The 18,485-nt window shown below is 40.5% G+C and overlaps 1 protein-coding gene across 11 annotated transcripts in view; it reads left to right on the top strand.

Annotated features, from left to right (window-relative positions):
* Positions 1-1,587: 1,587 nt before the first annotated feature.
* IGF2BP2 (insulin like growth factor 2 mRNA binding protein 2) overlaps positions 1,588-18,485 on the top strand; it is a 187,515-nt gene continuing 170,617 nt past the window's right edge. For 6 of the 11 annotated variants that reach the window (XM_077117803.1, XM_077117804.1, XM_077117808.1 and 3 more), the window contains exon 1: positions 17,123-18,169. Coding sequence is in view for 4 of the 11 variants with exons in the window: in XM_077117812.1 (XP_076973927.1) it covers positions 1,679-1,856; positions 3,422-3,482 (239 nt within the window). In the remaining 7 variants the exon portion in view is untranslated. Of the gene's footprint in view, positions 1,857-3,421; positions 3,483-17,122; positions 18,170-18,485 lie in introns of those variants that run through there. The other 5 variants (XM_077117812.1, XM_077117802.1, XM_077117801.1 and 2 more) reach the window with 2 other exon arrangements.

Below are 18,485 nucleotides of genomic sequence, written 5' to 3'. Positions count from 1 at the left end.
CCTTTCCCACACAGAGAACCCCAGTGCCCTCACAAAACCCAACATTTTCCCCGTCAAACCATCAATTCTCCCAAGGCCCCCAAGAAATCCAGAGCTTACAGTCTTCTGTTTCTTCACCTCTGAATCCTCCCATTTTCTTTACTGCCAAATATCAGTTCCTGGGACCAGGCTCTAGCCACCAGGCTTCCAGGTGTGACCCCTGAAACTTGAGGCCGGCCTCCAGCCTGTCTGCCTCCTTCCCTAGCCCCTCGGCTCGGGCTGCTCTCATTCCAACCCAGCCTCTTCCGTCGATCACGCCGTTTCCTCCGCCAGGAAGAAACCTCTTTCCTCTCAGGGCCCTTACCCAGTGCTCGGGGAACTCCTACACAGCTTGCGCGCCTCCGCTTACAGCCCCTCCTCACCTCCCACCACGCTGACGCTGGGGCAACTGTGGCCCCCGAGCTTGCAGCAAGCATCCGTCTTCCCAGCTGCTGACCCAACTGCTCAGGCTAAGCCGCAGCCCTTGCCCCCTCCCCGCACTCCTCTCCTCCCGCCACCTGGCTTCGCAGCGGCCGCCCGGGCAGCCCTAGGTATTTCCCAGACTAGAGAGCAGTTGCCAAAGTCAGGCTGAAGTCCACCGCGGGGGTCCGGGTGGAGGGGACGTGACGCTGCTCTGGCCTTCCGCCTTCCCTTAAGGGTTGGGAAACTGAGGTCCAGGGCCGGGAACAAGTTTCCCGGCGTGCACGGCCCGTGAGAGCCCGTAAGTCCCGGGGCCCAGGCGTCCCTACTCCAGTCCGCGCGCGACCCCTCCATCACGCGCGCCGCCGGGTCGCTTCCGAGAGCGGGGCGGGGGTCTCGGAACCAGCGGTCAGCCCGGGAACACGCAGGGCGCCACACTCGGCCAACTTCGTGCGAAAGTTGTTCTCTCCTAGCCTGCCCTCGTCTCTCACCTCAGACACCTTCCCGCCGGCCCCGGCAGCCGCGCCCTCACATCCGGTCCACCTTGCGCACACCCCTTCTCCACGCTCACTCGCAGTCCCTCTCCCTCCCACGCCCGCAGCTCGCAGCAGCTCCCCCGCGCCCCCTCGCGCACTCCCACCCGTGGCCGTGGCGCGCCTTCTCCGCCCTGCCCCTCGTCCGGCCTCCGCGCTGCGCCGGCCAGGGGTTCCGGCGCCCGGGAGCCCCAGTCCGGGGCCGCGACCCGCTTCCGCCTGCTGGACGCTGGGCAGGAACCGGGGGAACCGCGCGGAGCGCTCGGAGCGTCGCGGGCGCTAGGCGAGGGGCGCCGCAGCGCGGGGCGGGGAGGGGGCGCTCGCTCGCTGGCTCCCTCTCGGCTGCGCACACGCCCGTACAAACTCTCATACAGACACACGCGGGGTGCGCTGCCGCCGCCCGCTGCTGCTCCTCCTCCCGCCACCGCCTTGAGAAGGAGAGAAAGGGAGGCAGAGAGAGCGCTTTGTCCGCGCGCCGCCGCCCGGCCCGGGACTCTGCCCCGAGGAGGCAGCCGCGCCGAGTCCCCGCCTCCGCCTCTGCCCCCGCGCGGGCCGGGCCGGCCGCGGTGGGGGGAGCCTGGGTGGGGGTGGGTGGCGGGCGGGCGGGGGGGGGGCGGAGGAGGAGGAGGAGAGACTAGGGCAGCGGAGGAGGCGAGGAGCGCCGGGTACCGGGCCGGGGGAGCCGCAGGCTCGCGGGGAAGAGACGGATGATGAACAAGCTTTACATCGGGAACCTGAGCCCTGCCGTCACCGCCGACGACCTCCGGCAGCTCTTCGGGGACAGAAAACTGCCCCTGGCGGGACAGGTCCTGCTCAAGTCCGGCTACGCCTTCGTGGACTACCCCGACCAGAACTGGGCCATCCGCGCCATCGAGACCCTCTCGGGTAAGCACTCGGCGCTGTCCCCCTCCCCCCGCCTCGCCCAGCTCAGGCCCGGACGGCGCCCCGAGGGAGGCCGAGCGCGGCGGGCGGCGCCCGGCGGGGGATCTGGAGCCCGCACGCTCACTTCCACGCACCAGACCCTCAACTCTCGCTGCCCGCCAGCTCTCGGGACAGCCGGCTCCCCTCCCCCCCCCAGCTCGGTCTCGTCCCTTGGCCTCGGTGCGCCCCTATGCCGCTCTGGGGATCCCCGAGGCTCGTTCGCTCTCTGGAGGCACTTCTCCTTCCCCTGGCGCCCCGAGCTACTCTCCAGAGCGCCCCACTCCCACCCTAGAGAGACCCCCCCACCGGCTCCCCTCTCCCCTGACCTTTCCGTCACTCACCTTATCAGGAACCCTTTCTCCCTAAATCCTGCATCTTTTTCTTCTCCCCTGGCCATACCTACCCCCTTCGCATACCTCGTGCCAGGATCTTTCGCCCGTGGCGTCCCCCGAGCCGCATTCTCCTTTCAAGTCCCCTCCCCACCTCCCCCTGCGGCCCCCCACTTTCGGCACCCCTTCGGCGCCCCCCTGATGAGTTCCTCCGAGGTCCGGGGGCTCCCCCAACCCCAACCCCTGCAGGACAACATATCTCCCTGGGTCTTCTCTGGAATCTCAGTCCCCTTTCGCTCGTCTCTCAAGCGCTCCTATTTTTCTCTGAATTTTTTGTCCGATTTTATTGAGAAGACCTCCGGGCTGGGGGCTGTCCGCCGCCCGTCCCCCCGCCTCCTGCTCGGCCAGAAGCACCTTTTTACGAGGTGCCCTGTCTCAACTCGGTGGGGGCCGGGGCTGAGAACCGGGAAAGAGACGACCGGGGGGCCCGCGAGCGCGCCGGAGCCCAGACGGGAGACGGAGAGCGACACACACACACACACTCTCGCGCGCGCGCACTCACCAACTCTCCCTCCCGCACACGCACAGATCGCAGCCCCGCTCGCCCCCCGGCCACGAGGCTGAGCCCCCCGAGACGGGGCCAGGCGGGAGCCCCTTCCTCTCCGGCGCGCGGGTAGAGGTGGGGCGGTGGCGAGGCCAAGGTGACACCCAGAAGTGGGTAGGGACGGGCTCTCCCAGAAGCGGACCCCGGGGTCTTCGGCGCGGCTTCCACGGGCTAGTCGGGCAACGAGAGGGCGGGTAGGGGAGCACAGCGGAGCCTTCGGGCCCCGGGTCAGAGGCATGGGGAGGTGGGAGCCGAGAGAGCAGCGGGGCCGCGCCGGCCCTGCCGCTGGAGTTTCAAATGAGCTCATCCTTTCAAATTGGCGCCGCTCTTTATTAAATTTGTTTTTCCGGTAATGCCACCCACAGTTATACCTGGAGTGGGATCCGGGTTCTCAACATTTCCCACCTTTTCCCAAAACTTGGGGCGCCCATCTTCATACTGAGAAACCAAGTTCATCCAGCTGGAGGCGGGTGGGAGACCCCTTGAGGCCGCTCGAAGGCGGAGCCGGAGCGTGGAGCTCTGCGCCTGCCCCTCCTAGACCCCCGCGGGTTGGATCTAAAGCAAGGTTCTGAGTGTTTTAATTTTTTGTTTTAAAGGTAAAGTGGAATTGCATGGGAAAATCATGGAAGTTGATTACTCAGTCTCTAAAAAGCTAAGGTAATTGTATTTTGCTTAGTTATTTGTGATTGGGCTTACGTATAAGTAAAAAAAAAAACCACTCAGCTTTTATAAATGTGCTCTTACAGTTTTTAAAGGCTTTTGTTTGTTAGTAGAGAGGAATAGTTTCGAAAGTTACATTTTTAACTTTCATTATATAAGGTGTTGGCTGCATTTGAAAAATATCTGGTGCCTTATGTGGGGGGCGGTGGCAAACACTAGCTATGAGTTCTCTAGGACCGTTTAACTTGTTTATCAAAAGTTGCGTCCCACCCCCTGCCCCCAGCACATTGGTAACAAATGCTTGTCAAGACTTCCTGTGAGTTAAGAGTAAATATTTACTGTGTCAGCTAAACTGCCTAACAAAACTTCTCGATTAATTAGTTTTCTGTTTTAGATAGCTTATAATTGAATAATAATTCAGTAAGGGGTCAGTATTTTGCATAACATTCTAAAGAACTAGGTTGTTTGGATTGGTTGGCAGTTAAAAGCCAGACTTATGGTAGTCTTGTCGGCTACTGAATATAGTTTTTGAGCATTCTGTTGTTGTTTTTTAAAAAAAATTTAAAGCTGAGCAAGTATCACTGTGAAATTTATAGTTATATTTAAGTGCTCACTATGAAGTTTATAGTTATATTTAAGTGCTCTGTGTTAATAAGGGTGTAAAAATTTTTGTGGAGGTTGGATTTCTCCCCAGTGATTTGCTTACAAGAGAGAATGAGGAAGAATATCTTTGTTTAAAAGTTTATTGTGGACTTTAAATTTGTGCCTCTTATTACTCATTCTAACTTTTCTCTCTTGCTGTTGTAACTTAGTTTATATCATTCACATACATTTCTTCACCATTAGTCATTAAGTACCTAGATTGGAGACTCCTAGTCTGATTTGCCATCTTTACAGTTTGTGATAGTCAATAATCATTTGATTTTTGCCAGGATTGAATAGATTTTAAAACAAATTACTCTAATTTTGTAAGTACTTACGTGTTTTGTTGAAGAGTTTTCTGAAATTTGTGTGCACATTTCTAGATAGGTTCTAATAAGCAACAGAATATCTTTTGTTTGCAAATGATTCTGTGACATATCAGAAAAGTACTTAATAGCGTCTTTAAGAGGAAAAAAGGAGATAAGAGTTTAAGGGGGAAAATAAGGAGATGAGAGTTAGGATTTGCAGTTTCATCTGTAATACTGTTAGTTCTTCCCTGTAGGAAAAGATGTAATGTATAATTGGTTTTTCAATTAAATATTCTAAATGTTATAATTTTGTCTAAATAATATTTTTTTGTTTGAGAAATCCAAGTTTAAGTTTTATGATATATTATTTATTGTAAACTTAAATTACTGTCTCACACACTTGAAAATTTAATGAATATATCGAACAAGGTTTGAAAGGACCACCCAAACTATTTGATGGACTTGGGTATTTATGAATGTTTGATTCTGTTGGGTATATAGCTGTTTTGAGCCCCTTTTTTGGGTTTTAAGTAGTAAGAATCACCAAAATTTTAACTTTGGTTAGTGTCTCACTTAATACTGCAATGTAAGTTTTTTAATGTTGCAATATAAGTGAAATGCTGGTTTATCTAATGTTAGCAACATGTCTCGAAACTACGTATTCTACTCTTTCTTTTAGCTTCCTTAGTCTTCTTTTCTTTCCAAATGGAAAGGTGTTAGTTGGAATGTCATTTAAGTAATTTGATTGTGTTTATATAAGAACTCAGAATTAAAAGTGTCCCCCAAGGTTTTAGTATAAATTAAATATAAAGCAATCTAGGACTTAAAGAGCCGTATTAGTACATGCTTACTTTGAACATTGGGCGATTGGAAATGTCCAGGAGGTAGATTAAAATGCACTGTGTATGATTCATTCTGCTGAAGAAGTCTAACATACCATATGTATGCATAAGCTGCTGCTGTAGAGGGGTTGCATGATTTCTGATTGGATATTTTTTAATCCTTTTTCCTTTCTGTTATTAGTTTAAAATGCAGAAATTAGTTACTAGTACTGCAGGCTATGGGAGAGATGGCTAATGACTGGAATTGTGTGCTGAGGTCAGATGCCTGGGATGAGGCAGTTGTATGTTTTTATGTACAGGGCACTACCACGGTGGTGGCTTTCAAAAAAGCAAGGCATTATGACATTTGAAACCAAAGCTTTTATGTTCTCTGGTGGCTCTCTTACTGCTCTTTTGTTGTATTTCTGTGAAAATGAATGTTAGAAGTAAATTTGTCAACATTAAGTCAATTCTGTGTGTGGTTTTTGTGTTACTTGAAGTGAAAATGTGATGAAAATAATTCATCCTCATTGCTTGCTTATTTAAAAATTACTCAACAATTGAGTGCTAATTTTTTTTATGTTGTACTGATTTGTTTCAGTTTCCAGAATTCAGTTTTAATATCTGTATACACAAATAGATTTTTTTAAGCTAATACTTTGGGGGAAGATTTCTTAAGTTATAAAATTATTGGCATACCATTTGCTTATAAATTGGCTCTGTTAAATGTCATTCTAATATCATTTTATATGTGTTGTTATAGTAGATATGCTAGACACCGTTACTTTCTCAGGGTTACTCAGGAGTAGAAAACTCCTTTTTCTTTTTACATGTTTCATTCTTATTAATTGCAAATTATTCTTAGGTAAAACTATACACAGAACATCTGTTTCTCTTACTTTCTTAGTTGGTTTCAGGCTCTGGTAAATAAGAATCTTTGGATCTTTTTTCTCCATATTTTTCAGTTTTTGGTTTGATAAATTTTAGCATTGGTAGTATATAAGGATCAAGAGTTTCTTAAGGGGGAAAAACTGGTAAGGTTTAAAATGCTGTTTAAAAGTTGTGGAAATTTCCTTGATAGAAATTCCATTTTTGGTGTTCAAGTTTAAAGAATATATGTAGATATACACACTCATATATTATTTTGAAGTAAGACATTCGATAACTTGAATGTGCTTTTGTGATTGAAGTTGACTGATTCTATGAAAAACAAAACTTTGAAAAATGCAGTTTCTACCCACCTCTAGGAAGTCACTAAATGGTGCTAGACATGCTTCCTCTGTGATGGTGTGAATACTATGAAGTAGTGAAGGAAAAAGCTATGAATTTGCCTTTCATGAGTTAAAAATCAGTAATTGTGTTCTCTCCAATGCAAATTAATTTGATCTCCTATAGGAATGTTAAAGAAAACAGTATCTCAATTGTATTTTGCTTGTATGTACTACATTGTGTGTAGTTGAATTAAATACCAAAAAAACCCCACAAAAAACCCACCCCAAAACAAAACAAAAATACCCAAACAAACAAACAAAAAACTCAACCTCAGTCCTTCCCTGCAACAAAGACTTTTTGCTGCATCAATTTTTAATTTTCTAGAAACAGAAAAGACTTTATTAGGTTAAAATCATATGGTAGCCTTCTATTTCAAGAATTTGTTGAATCAGATATCAGTGCCTGAATTTTTATAGATTCTGTGTGTGGTTATAATATATTTCATACAAAATATGTAATATCAAACAGTAAGATTATTTTGATCTGGCTTTGGGTAGATATTTAATTTCCCATTTTAAAAAAGGTTAGTGATTTTTTAAATGATGGTTCTAGGTAATGCTATAGAGAATTATATACTTTTAATCTTTGAGAGAGAAGTAATTGAATTAAAATAGAAGCAGTAAAGAAAAGAATTTACTTGATAATTCAGGTGATAATGTAGGTTTAAAATTCTAGTTAACATTTTAAAAAGCCTGGTCATTTCATGTTTATACATTATTAAGTTAAACATTGAAAACCATTGAAATCTACAAAAGTTATATATTGCTTGATTTTCCATTTTATCAAATGGAAATATCAATTCATACAAGTATTTATTAGCTGTTTAAATGCCTAAACATTTAATTTTAAAAGGTGATTTGGTGCTCTGAAATATATTTGCCAAATTGTTTTTCAATAATCATAATGTTTCCTTGTACTTGTGGCTGTCTATAACATTGTTAAGGGCAGTCTATGATTTTTGTTTTTTTTTTATGGTAGCCTGATATTGTCATTTAATAGGGAGAAGATGAGGGAAGATTAGTAATATTTGTACAAAGGCTTTTATAAATAATCTAAAGTATAGTGTATTTTCTACAAGAATAAATTATTTTAACTATTAAATATTTTTGAAAGGACTTTTGAAGATTTAGATCTTACTGCATATTGAAATTAGCATTTCACTATTGAGTAAACAGATGCTTTTATTTTGTGCAGATTGCTTTAATTTTTGAAGTACTAGGGGAGGGAATGTAAATCATGTATATAAAAAGGATAGTAGCTTGGGTACATTGATTAAAAGTCTAAAAATTTACAAAAAAAACCCCACATTTCTACAGGAGCTACTTATATATATTTGATACTTTTAAACTTTCTAAATATATGCTGTCTATAGCTGAGTCACTTTCCAAGTCTGCTAATGAAATCCTCCAAAGTAGATGTGCAGTTGGTCAGAGTTGTTATTAGAGGATATTATCTGAGCTGAGTGTGTCGTTTCTATGAGTCACTGGAATGTGTGCACGTGTGTGTTGTTTGTGTATATGTATGTTGTGTATGTTTGTGTGTTGCGAGGGTCTGTAGTTTCAAAAATAGCTGGTATGAAAGAGAGAAGAGGAGGAAACCATTATTTGAGCAAGAATTACTCAATTTCAGTCCTAACACTGCAAATGAAAAATCTTTAGGTGACTGGACTTTGTGGCAGATAGAATCAGGTGCACTAGTATTTGCCTTGAGCGATGCATCACCCTTGTAGGTGATTAGCCTTGTAGGGGAAGGCAAGTCACTGGCACCTGTAGTGGCTTTTTCAGTGAACGTGCTGCAGAAAGGACCAAACCAATGCAAAAATCCACCCTCCTGCATTTTAGCTTGGCTGTCCCTTTATCTCATAGAATTATCCAAATGATTCTATGAGGACTTTGATAAACTATAAGCCATTTTTTAAGTGTTTGTTTTCATTTAGAAATTCTGTATTTTGAAAAGGAATATTTCTTTGCATAACAAAAGAATTCTAGTGTGAATTAATTTCTTTAGAAGAAACTGCATTGAGATGTCTCTGGAGGCTGTTAAAGTTGACCTATAAATTTAAAAGGTATATTTTAACAAATTTTATTTAAATAACAAAGGAATTTCAAGGTTCTTTTGGGTGTTAAGGAGGAGTGTTTTGAGCTTGGTAAACTCTTTGTGTGTGGTTTAAAAACTTTGCTCCCTCTAAAACTTAGAAGCACAATATCTGAAAGGCTGTGATTAACTTCTTAATCTGAGGGGGCAGGAGAATTCGGTTTAACAAAAGTACCCAAATAATTTATTAGTCAAGTTTATGCTTTTTACATGCAAATTGAAGTTCGAAATAGTTTGGGTAGTCATTCAAAGCAGTATCGTTGAACAAAACATAATAGATAAACAGTAAACACCTACCAGTAACGATAACAGTCTTTCCTCCCATTTATTACCATTAAAACATTTTAAAAAGTCTTTTACTTTATAATTTGACCTCATGCTTAGAAACTTGTAATTTTCATTTGGTGGCATGGACTGTATGGGTTCTATTTTGGGCAACAAAATTGCAGAGTGCTCAGAGCATTATTTTTAAGGTTTTACTTTCCTACTTTCCTGTTTTGATCATGAACTTTACTATGGTCTCTCCATAAAATAGTGAAAAAAAAAAAGATTTTCTTTTGCAGAAATTTCAAATTCTGTTGCCTTGGCTTCCAAAGAGGAAGAGCTGTACAATAACTGTTCCTTTAAAAATTTGCTTTATTTTGATGGCATAGTGAGATAGAATAAGTAGACCAGTGAAAATGAATGCTTTTACTTTAATAGGAGGCAATCAAAACTGAGAACTAATCCTGTGTCCATCATTCAGTAGTAATCTGTCTCCTCCCCACGTATCTAGTTTTCACCAAATAATGTTTGCCTTTCTGAGGTACATTTTGTTTGTTTATTCCCAGCTCTCCTGGTTATTATCTGTTCTACACTTTATTTCTTAAAATGTGAACACTTAATTAGGATTTTCCCATTCTGTTTACTATCATGGTGAAGTGGATGTTTCATAAATGAAATAGGTATCTTAATAAGGCCAATAAATAAAAATTTAGCCTGAGGCATGTTTTAGAATTTCTAATATTTACCTATATCGTAAGAAATGTTGCATTTCATGGCCAGGAAATTTTGTATGAGATTGCAGTACGAATGGTATTTTCAGTTTTTCTTATTGTCATATTTTAAATATGTCACAAACTGTGAATTTGCCTTGGGGGGAGCTTGGATTTTAATTTTTGTTCTAAATCTTTGCAGAAAGGTGTTTGTGTGATTCCGTGTGTTGCTATGTCAACAATACTAGTAGAATTATCTCAGAAAGAGATATGCATTTTTATGCAATTGCGTCTTATATTCATATAGCACTGAGACTGTTGCAGCCTCTTTGAAATATTATTTCATTTACTCCAAATAATTATTATGTGAGGAAGATAGGACACTGATAACTCTTTTTTCAGATGAGGAGATTCAGGCTCAGAGAGTTCTAGTAATTTGCCTGAGGCACATGGCTATCAAGTAGTAGAACTAGGGCAAAAATCCAGTTTTTTCTGATTCTCAATTGTGTGTTTCACCTACACTGATTTTCTTTTCCTTTTTTTTTTTTTTTTTTACTAAATTAGTCAACTGAAAGTGTTATAGAGTTCAAAGAGTGCCATTCAAAAGTGATGGAAATATTGGAAAATAGATTCATTTATAAATTGATTGTTTGAAATGATCTTGTTCTCACCTCAGTCTGAATGGTTTGTACTTTGTTATAGTTTCTTAGAAAAAAAGAAATAAAACAGAGGTAATTTTAAGAGCAACTTTCCCTCCTCCTGTCACCATGTTTGCTCATGAATGGGAGCTTGTATCTAAGAAGGTTGTATTTTTTATTGTTACATTCATTGCCCTTTTTCAGTGGTTGTGTTCCTTGTGCTATGAAATAGGACATTGCAAAGACAAACATTTCTCTCAGCATCTAAGATTAGGTAGTGGCTGAAATCCTTTTCAAGGTGATATTCCATGTGATAGATGGAAGGCTACCTCAAGGAATCCTCGGCACCTGGTTTCAGCCAGCCTATTGTAGGATAAGGTCAAGACTGGTTTTTTTGTTTGATTGTTGTTTGTTTTGTTTTTTTTGCATGGGCAGGCTCTGGGAATCGAACCAGGGTCTCTGGCATGATAGATGAGTATTCTGCCACTGAGCCACTGTTGCCCGCCCAAGACTGTGTTTTGATTTAAGTATTTTCCTGGTAGCCAAATCTTTCCCAAGATTTACTTCATTTTCTGCATAAAATATGGCTTTTGGCTTGTCCTGTGGTGATAGTGTGAGTATTAATAGGAGAGCATCCATAAAGCCCCTCTGAGTTTTTCACTGATGTTATACCATTCGAAAGTATCCTTGATATACATCAAATTACTGTGTGTATGAAGTACAGTCCATTTCGCCTTAACTGTAAACTTTTTCTCTTTCCTCATTTATCTTGTTTCTTTAACTTTTGTGGACCATCATATGTATGATGATCATCAGAGGGCAGAAGAAATGATCAAGAAAAAAAATAGGCGAACAAAAGTTATTTCCAACTCTCCACATACTTCTTAAGTTAGTACAGTCTAAAGTGGGACATGGTATTTTCCACTGGATTCTGACTCAGAAGCTGGATAAAAAGGTAGAAAAATAATATGTATTGACTATCTTCTGTGTGCCAGGCACTGGACAAAGCCGTCTGTATATCTAACTTAATTCTCAAAAAAAATTTGAAGAGATCTGTTTTTTTTTGTTTTTGTATGCTGTATGGTGGGGACAACACATTTCATTCTTTTTCCATGTGAGTGTCACCTTAATTGCAGCATCATTTGTTGAATTTTTGTTTGTTTTGGTTTTTCATTTCTTTGTTTGCTTGTATGTTTGTTTGGGAAGTACATGGACTGGAACTCAAACCCAGGTCTCCTACATGGCAGGCAAGAATTCTACCACTGGACTATCCTTGCACCCACTGAAATCTGTTTTTAATCCCTTTTACAGATAGGGCTGCAAAGCTTCAGACTCCAAAGTGACTCCTCCTTCCACCTGACCAAAACTGTCCAGAGGAGTGGCAGTCATATTCTCCTTGCTGGTTATCTAACTTGAATACAATAACAGCATAATAGTGGTGAAGGAGGAAATTGTGATAATGTGTACGTAGGTTATATAATAACTTTGTATAATTTTTCCTAATATAGAATAGGAGACATAGTTTACATGTATACAGCAGACATGCTGAAGACAGTGAGTGAAATTTAGTATGTTTTTAATTTAATGTAATTGAAAAGCAAAAGTTTTAGTCATAATTTGAAGGAACTTTCTTGTAGTAGTCCTATAGTAGAGGTATTTTTAATTATATACAAATATAAGGGTGTTTTTTTAAAAATCACTGGGATTGAAAGTTAAGTAGCAATGTGGAGTGAGGGTTTGTATTCCATAACTTTGACTCAGATTTTTTTTTTAGAAAAACTCAGGATTTTTTGTTTAAGATCTAGAATGTTATACAAAATTTGGCATGGTTTCATTTTTTATCTGAATATAAAAAAATGTATGATTTGGAGAAGGAAAGAATGGGCTTTTTGCAAATGACATATTATAAAAGATTTCATTTTAATAATACTGGAAAAACTTAAACCTTTTTGATATATGAAAAAGTCAGGAAAGCACAGAGGGTAGAAAGATTTGTATGCTCTTTCTGAGACCATTAGTAAGCGTATTATGTGTTTGTGACTCCTCTTTGGTTTAGTAATATAAGACTTAGAATATAGTTAAATTATAAAGAAATGACATATACAAGAATGTTTCTGGATAAAGAGGTGGTTCTTTTTTGATAACATAATTTTATGAAATTTATTATTATCTTAAAAAAATGGCTATTTTCAGTCAAGAACCTCTAGTAGAGCTTAAAAACAAATATCATAAAAACATTTCTGATACTATGCCGTATATCTTCTTCACCTTTTGGCTTTAAAAACTGAAATGAAGCAAAAAAATATATAATTGAATGATGTCAAACCAATGATGAAGTGGAGGATATTTTGAAAAAGTACATGTGAGGTCAGGCTGTATTGATTTTTTTGTATTACCTGAAGACCTTTTACTTTAGTGCCTTCTGATCTTTGTGATTATTTAACAGTGCATACTTTGAAAAATGGACGATTTTCTTTTTCTAGATAAGATTTTGGAGTATTTTCTTTTTCTAGAGAAGATTTTGGAGTAAAATGTGCATTATTATTTGAGAGTCTGATGTAGATGATGAAAGCGGTTTAACATTGAAAAAATTCTTGTTTAGCATCTTAAATTATTAAGAAAGAAAGAAAGAAAAAGAAAAGAAAAATAAGGCAGAATAAGCAAAAAGCAAGCAGGCGGCCATAGAAGTGGAGGTGCCTGGCCTACCCATGTTGTATCGTCTGTGTATTCTCTTTATAATTCCAGAACATGTGGGAAAGACTGGTGCTCACTGATGGTGTGTAGAAGGCAGTAAGTAATTCCAGTGGTGACGGGGCAGGGAGATTCATACAGCCTGTTCTTTTCTTGGATGTTTAACAACTCTAAATGTGTATACCTGGCCCACCCCACAAAAGGTTTTGTATTTCTTTCAGTGAGGCAGTGCACTGGCCACTTCCTCTCTCTCTTACTCTCCTTCCCCTTTGTATTTCTGTGAGGATGGTTGGGAAGGGAGGAAGGGCAGTACTTGGTATCTAGGCCTGCCTCCAGCCTGTTGCCCCCTCTCTGGCTGAGGTTTGGGGAAACTGGGGAGGCGTGTATGTGCTTGCTCAATATGTTGGAATGTATGGGTACTGTGGCATATGCTTCCTTGGAATGCACAGCAGACACAAGCTCCTCAGTGGTTGTAGGGGTCAAACTTCGTAGGCTTTTATAAGTGTTTGAAAATGTGGGAAGGAATTTCCGAGTCCTGAAAGTTTGTTATTTTTTTCCTTGAAGTGCAGTTGTATTTATTCTTTGTAAAAGGAAAACATCTTCTTTTTAAAAATTTTGTGGGTGCATTAATAATCTGGCCTCTCCCTTGGATCCATCTGGATTCTTTTTCTTTTTCTTTACAAACTGATACTGATGTCTTTAAGTCAGGGATACTGAATTTGTAAACTGAGTTTTTTTAAAACTCCCTGAGTCATGTCATTGCTAAAATTGATGAAATTAGAGATTTAAGAACCAAATTTTAAGCTCAGATATTTAAAAATGTAAGGTTAATTCTCCCTTTTAAGGAATAAAGAACAAAATACTAGTGGCTTAATATTCTTTAAATTTTTTGGCTACTTAATATATTTTTAAAATTTGACACATTTTATTTATATTTTTCTTCATGGAAGAGTTGAGATGATAAAGATTCAGGTTACTCAATTATTTGAAATAAAATGGACAGGAGAAAAAAAAAGGACAGGGATTTTAGGGTTTCTTTATTTTTTTTTAGGGTTATGAAGGACTGGGAACAGGTGATTGGTTCTAGTAACTTCTTATGCATTTTAAGAGTTTTGCTAGGGAAAGTTCTTTGGTTTATTGCTTTTTATATTGTTTTGGTGTATGTCTATTTCAGTAGTGGTTTCAGTACAGTAGTTTATATATAGAAAATGATTTATGGGCTTTAATCCTCATATAATGATCATGGTCAAGGTGTTAACACCTGTGCTTAAAATTTTCCAGGCCAAAATCTTATCTTTTATTCCCCACGACGGTGCTTTTAACCAGAGTCTTAGGGTTCTGAGGAGAGGTCAAATTCATGGGAAGGGGGAGTGGGCAAATGTACACAGGAACTCCTGGCTTCCCACCCACCTTTTAAGCAGAAGACAGCTGCATTCATTTCTATTTTATATATGAGTTCTGTCTAGAATTTCATTTAGAAAAGGAATTTGCTGCTTTTTAAAAAGTTTAAAAGTGCCTGCTCTGTGCTATGTCTTAGCCTTGAGGACGGACATTCTGTGGTGAAGCACTCCAGCAGATCCAAAGCTCCTTCTTGAAAATTTTGACCCTGCCTTTGTTACTTCTGCATATGCTTTCTGTGGAATGACCTTCCACCTCCTGTCACTTTGGCTTTAGTAACAAATGTTTGCTTTACCAACTAAATGCCAGACCACTAAATCTATGGATTTTTTTCTACAATCCACAATACAGAATGACTGCCCTTAAGGAAGAGTGCAGACCTTTCTGGCCAGTGTTGGTGCTCCATTTCTTGGCAGAGTCCATCAGAGCCAAGTGATTTTTAAGAATTATGGATCTGGTAAGATGGCAATCACTCATGCATCAACAACAGGATTTTGCTTCAAAAGATCTGAGTTATTTGCCCTCCTTCCCCTACTTCAACCAGAGTAGTTCCACTTTTATCTGTTGTAAATGTTGGGATACCGTGAACATAGATGATTTTCAAAATACTTTCAACTGGTTAGAATGGAAGCTCACCACATCAGAAGGGACATGAGCTGTTATTCTGCCAGTACACACTTGCTGAGTATGTCTTGCATGCATGATTTTTGTTAAAAGATAGGATATTATTTGAAAAAATATGTATTGTTCTCTTAGTGATTTCTTACCCTATGACCAAGAGTTCTCGGGGATTCCTTAAAGTCCTCAGAATTTGGCTTCTGTGCTGTTTAAAGAATTCCATGGGTGGTTCTGATGCCCAGCCACAGTGTCCTGCCCCTCATCTTCAAAGAACAATGATTTCATATCATACACCCAACTTTTGTAGTAAGATTGTTATAACAGATTGCTGTTCATTTACAGGAGTCTACATTCACATGCCTGTAGGGGCCAGGTAAATGATGTGATGGTTTTCAAAGGGGCTGCTGTGGAGTACAGGAGGGGCAGCTGTTACTCAGCTCTAGTTTCTACTGCCATATGGAAGGGTAGAGCCAGAGTTCCCAAATTTGATTTTCAAGAGAAGCTGGAAAGCTGAGATCTTTTTTTTTTTTTTGCGGGTGCCCTAGTGTGTAGGGTCAGGGCACAGGTCTTGGAGTTTGCAGTAAGTGTGTCAGGTAGGTGATGATGGGTGGGCGGGGCCTTGGAGAGGGTCGACAAGTGCAGAGGGTGAGGTAGAGGTGGCTGCTAGTGCAGGGCGGAGGGAAAGCTGAGATCTTATGTTAAATCTCTGAATTTTAAAACATTGGCAACAATTAAAAACTTTTTGTAGACACTGAGAGTAAAATAAGACCTGGCTGGGGATTGAAACTGGCCTGTGGGTAACTAGTTTGCAATCTCTGCCACGTGAAAATCTGTACCTTCTGCAAAATGTTGAAGGTACTGTCCACCACTCTCTCTTATACTTAAGGCTTAACTTGGAAGGAGAGGGAAACGTCCTGTTTTTGATGGAACTGGATGAACTAGTATGTCTCTTATCTAATGACGATGGCTGCTTGGAAGTTCAAAATTAAAATTAAGTCTCAGTTGCAGCAACCATCCTTAGTTTAGTTTTCTGGAATAATTATTTTATTTTCTCCCTTATAAATTAGCCCGTATTTTTGTCTTTATGTAATGATCTTACTGTGTTTGTTGTATTAAACCACCCAGCATCCTCTTGTAGATAAATGCAGAGTGAACATATTCTGAATATGTAACAGTCTTAAAAGTGTATGTATGTAGTATTTTATAATATATATTGAAGAGAAAAAAATAAACCTATATTCATATAATTGTTGGAAAATGTTCCCACATTATCTCAATTACAGTCTCTCCAATTAAAAACTGAGGCCAAATACAATGTTTTAAAGCATTTCCTAAGAAAATATGATCCTTGCATGTTCACGAAACATTTTTAAAAATATAATTCAGTTCTCTTGCCTGTTTAATGCCTAATATAAGGCAGGTAGTTGTAAAAGCATAGAGTGTACCTGGTAGGAAAATTCACTGGAGAAAAATGATACTTTTACATATGTTTGAAAAGTGTCTTGGTTACTGAGCTCTTTTTTCTATTTAAGTTTGAGGAAATTGAAGAACATACGGACTCTGCTTCTGGGCTGGGCCCTGGGTACAGTAAGTTCTCATTAAGGCCAAACTAAATGAAAACTGCCAGTGGCCTAAGGGACCCTTTTCCTTTTTGAAAAACAAAATTAAACAGCAAACAAAAAAACAAACTTACTCTGACACTTTGTCACTTTAATTAATTAATTAATTAATTAGCACTTTAAAATGTATCTTTTTGTTGTGTAACTTAATGTACATAATGAAATAGCTTATTGGTAATCAATTTATGATGCTGATGTCTTGGAGATCTTACATTAGCAAATCATGTATGGGAAGGCACAAGAGAAGGGCATACATTCTAGGAATTCAGGATTTCATTTGGCTTCTGTGGTGAAATCCAGATGGTCATTAGTTTCACAAAAATAGCCAACTCCAATTTTTTTGGCTGGTCTTTTGAACTTTAATAATTTGAAGTTCCGTGAGGGCTGGGTCTTCTCTCTCTCGCTCTCACTTTTTTTTCCTTTCCATAGCTGCTTCTTGGATGCCTTGAATAGTAGAAATAGCTGCTCATTAAATATTTTAATGAATGAATTAAAATTAAAGCCATGAAATTAAAGTCCCTCTTTTTGTCTTATTTTTCTTCTTAATTTCAAACTGGATTAAAGAAAAAAATAGCTGTTGAAAGATTTTTCATTTTTATAAATGGATTTTAAAGTTTTGACTGAATCTTTGGCCTGAGTGAAATAAAACCTTTTCATGGGCAGTTTGGGTAGGGAGATTCTTTAAAACATGAGGTGGGCTGCAAAGAGCAATTGCACAGGGCTTCAGAATGAGCATTGGAAAGCAGAGCTTTAGATTTGATGAAACTAGAGTAGGTTTCACAAATCAGTCATTTTTTAAAATAATCAAGTAAGAATAGATTAATTCTTAGAATTGTAACGTTCAGTATGAAACATGAAAATATAGTTTACCCCTGAAGCTGTTTTTCTCCATAATCCTAAATTGCACTAAAAATCTGGTTAGGATCACTTGCAAAAAAATCTATTTGAAAAAAATTAATAGCCATCCTCTTATTTCAAGATAGCAGGTGGATACAAGAGCCACACTTAATGTATGTTTTCATATCGTAAATATGATCAATTTAAGCAGAGTGTGTCTAAAGTTATTGTAAAAACAAAGCAAAACCCAGACAAGTACAAAATGACGTTTGTCGATGGATAAGAATTCAAAACCAAGGAAGTAGCTGGTCTTAAATGCTAATTGAGAAGCAAGATGCTGTCATATGCTCTGTATTAGTAATCTGTCGCTGCATAATATTACCCTAAAACTCAGGAACTTAAATCACCAAACATTTCTTATTGCACACTTTTTCTGAGGGTTAGGAATATGGGGGCAGCTTAGCTGGGTTATCCTGGCCCACTATGGTGAGATTGCAGGCACGTTGTCAGCCAGGCTGCAGGAGCTGCTCCCACCTAACTCAGGTGGCAGTTGAAGGCCTGTTTCTGTCTGGGTGTGGGTTGGTGGCCTCTCCATCGGGCTGCCCACCTCATAACATTAGTCTTCCCCAGCATGAGTCCTCTGAGAGGGCAAGAGGTGTGATGTTATCCTGCCTTTTATGACCTCATCACTCAGTTTCGAGTTGTCACTTTTGCTTCATTCTCTTCATCAGAGGTAAAGCACTCAAAGGAACAAGAGTGTGAGCACAAGAAGGTGAGATAATTGGGAGCCATCGTAGAGTTTAACTTCCTGAAAAAAGTCAGTAAACCAAAGGTAGACTTGGTAGATTTGATGCCCACTTTGAAAACTAGTAATCCCTCTTTGGTACTAATTATGGTAAGGCCCCTTTCAGAGGAAAATTGGAGTCCCTTATTAAACAATAGTAATAATGTAGACGGTGCATTTCTGTGGTACTTCACTGGTTCCTGAATCCTTTTGTAAATCTGTATTTAATTGTCACAACACCCTGTTGGTAAGGAAGGCAGATGCTAATATCCCCATTAGGTAGCAGAGGCCTGGATTATTCAGA

Source organism: Tamandua tetradactyla, chromosome 10 (genome assembly GCF_023851605.1).
Source record: "Tamandua tetradactyla isolate mTamTet1 chromosome 10, mTamTet1.pri, whole genome shotgun sequence".
Taxonomy (NCBI): domain Eukaryota; kingdom Metazoa; phylum Chordata; class Mammalia; order Pilosa; family Myrmecophagidae; genus Tamandua; species Tamandua tetradactyla.
This window is presented reverse-complemented; position numbering and strand designations above follow the sequence as displayed.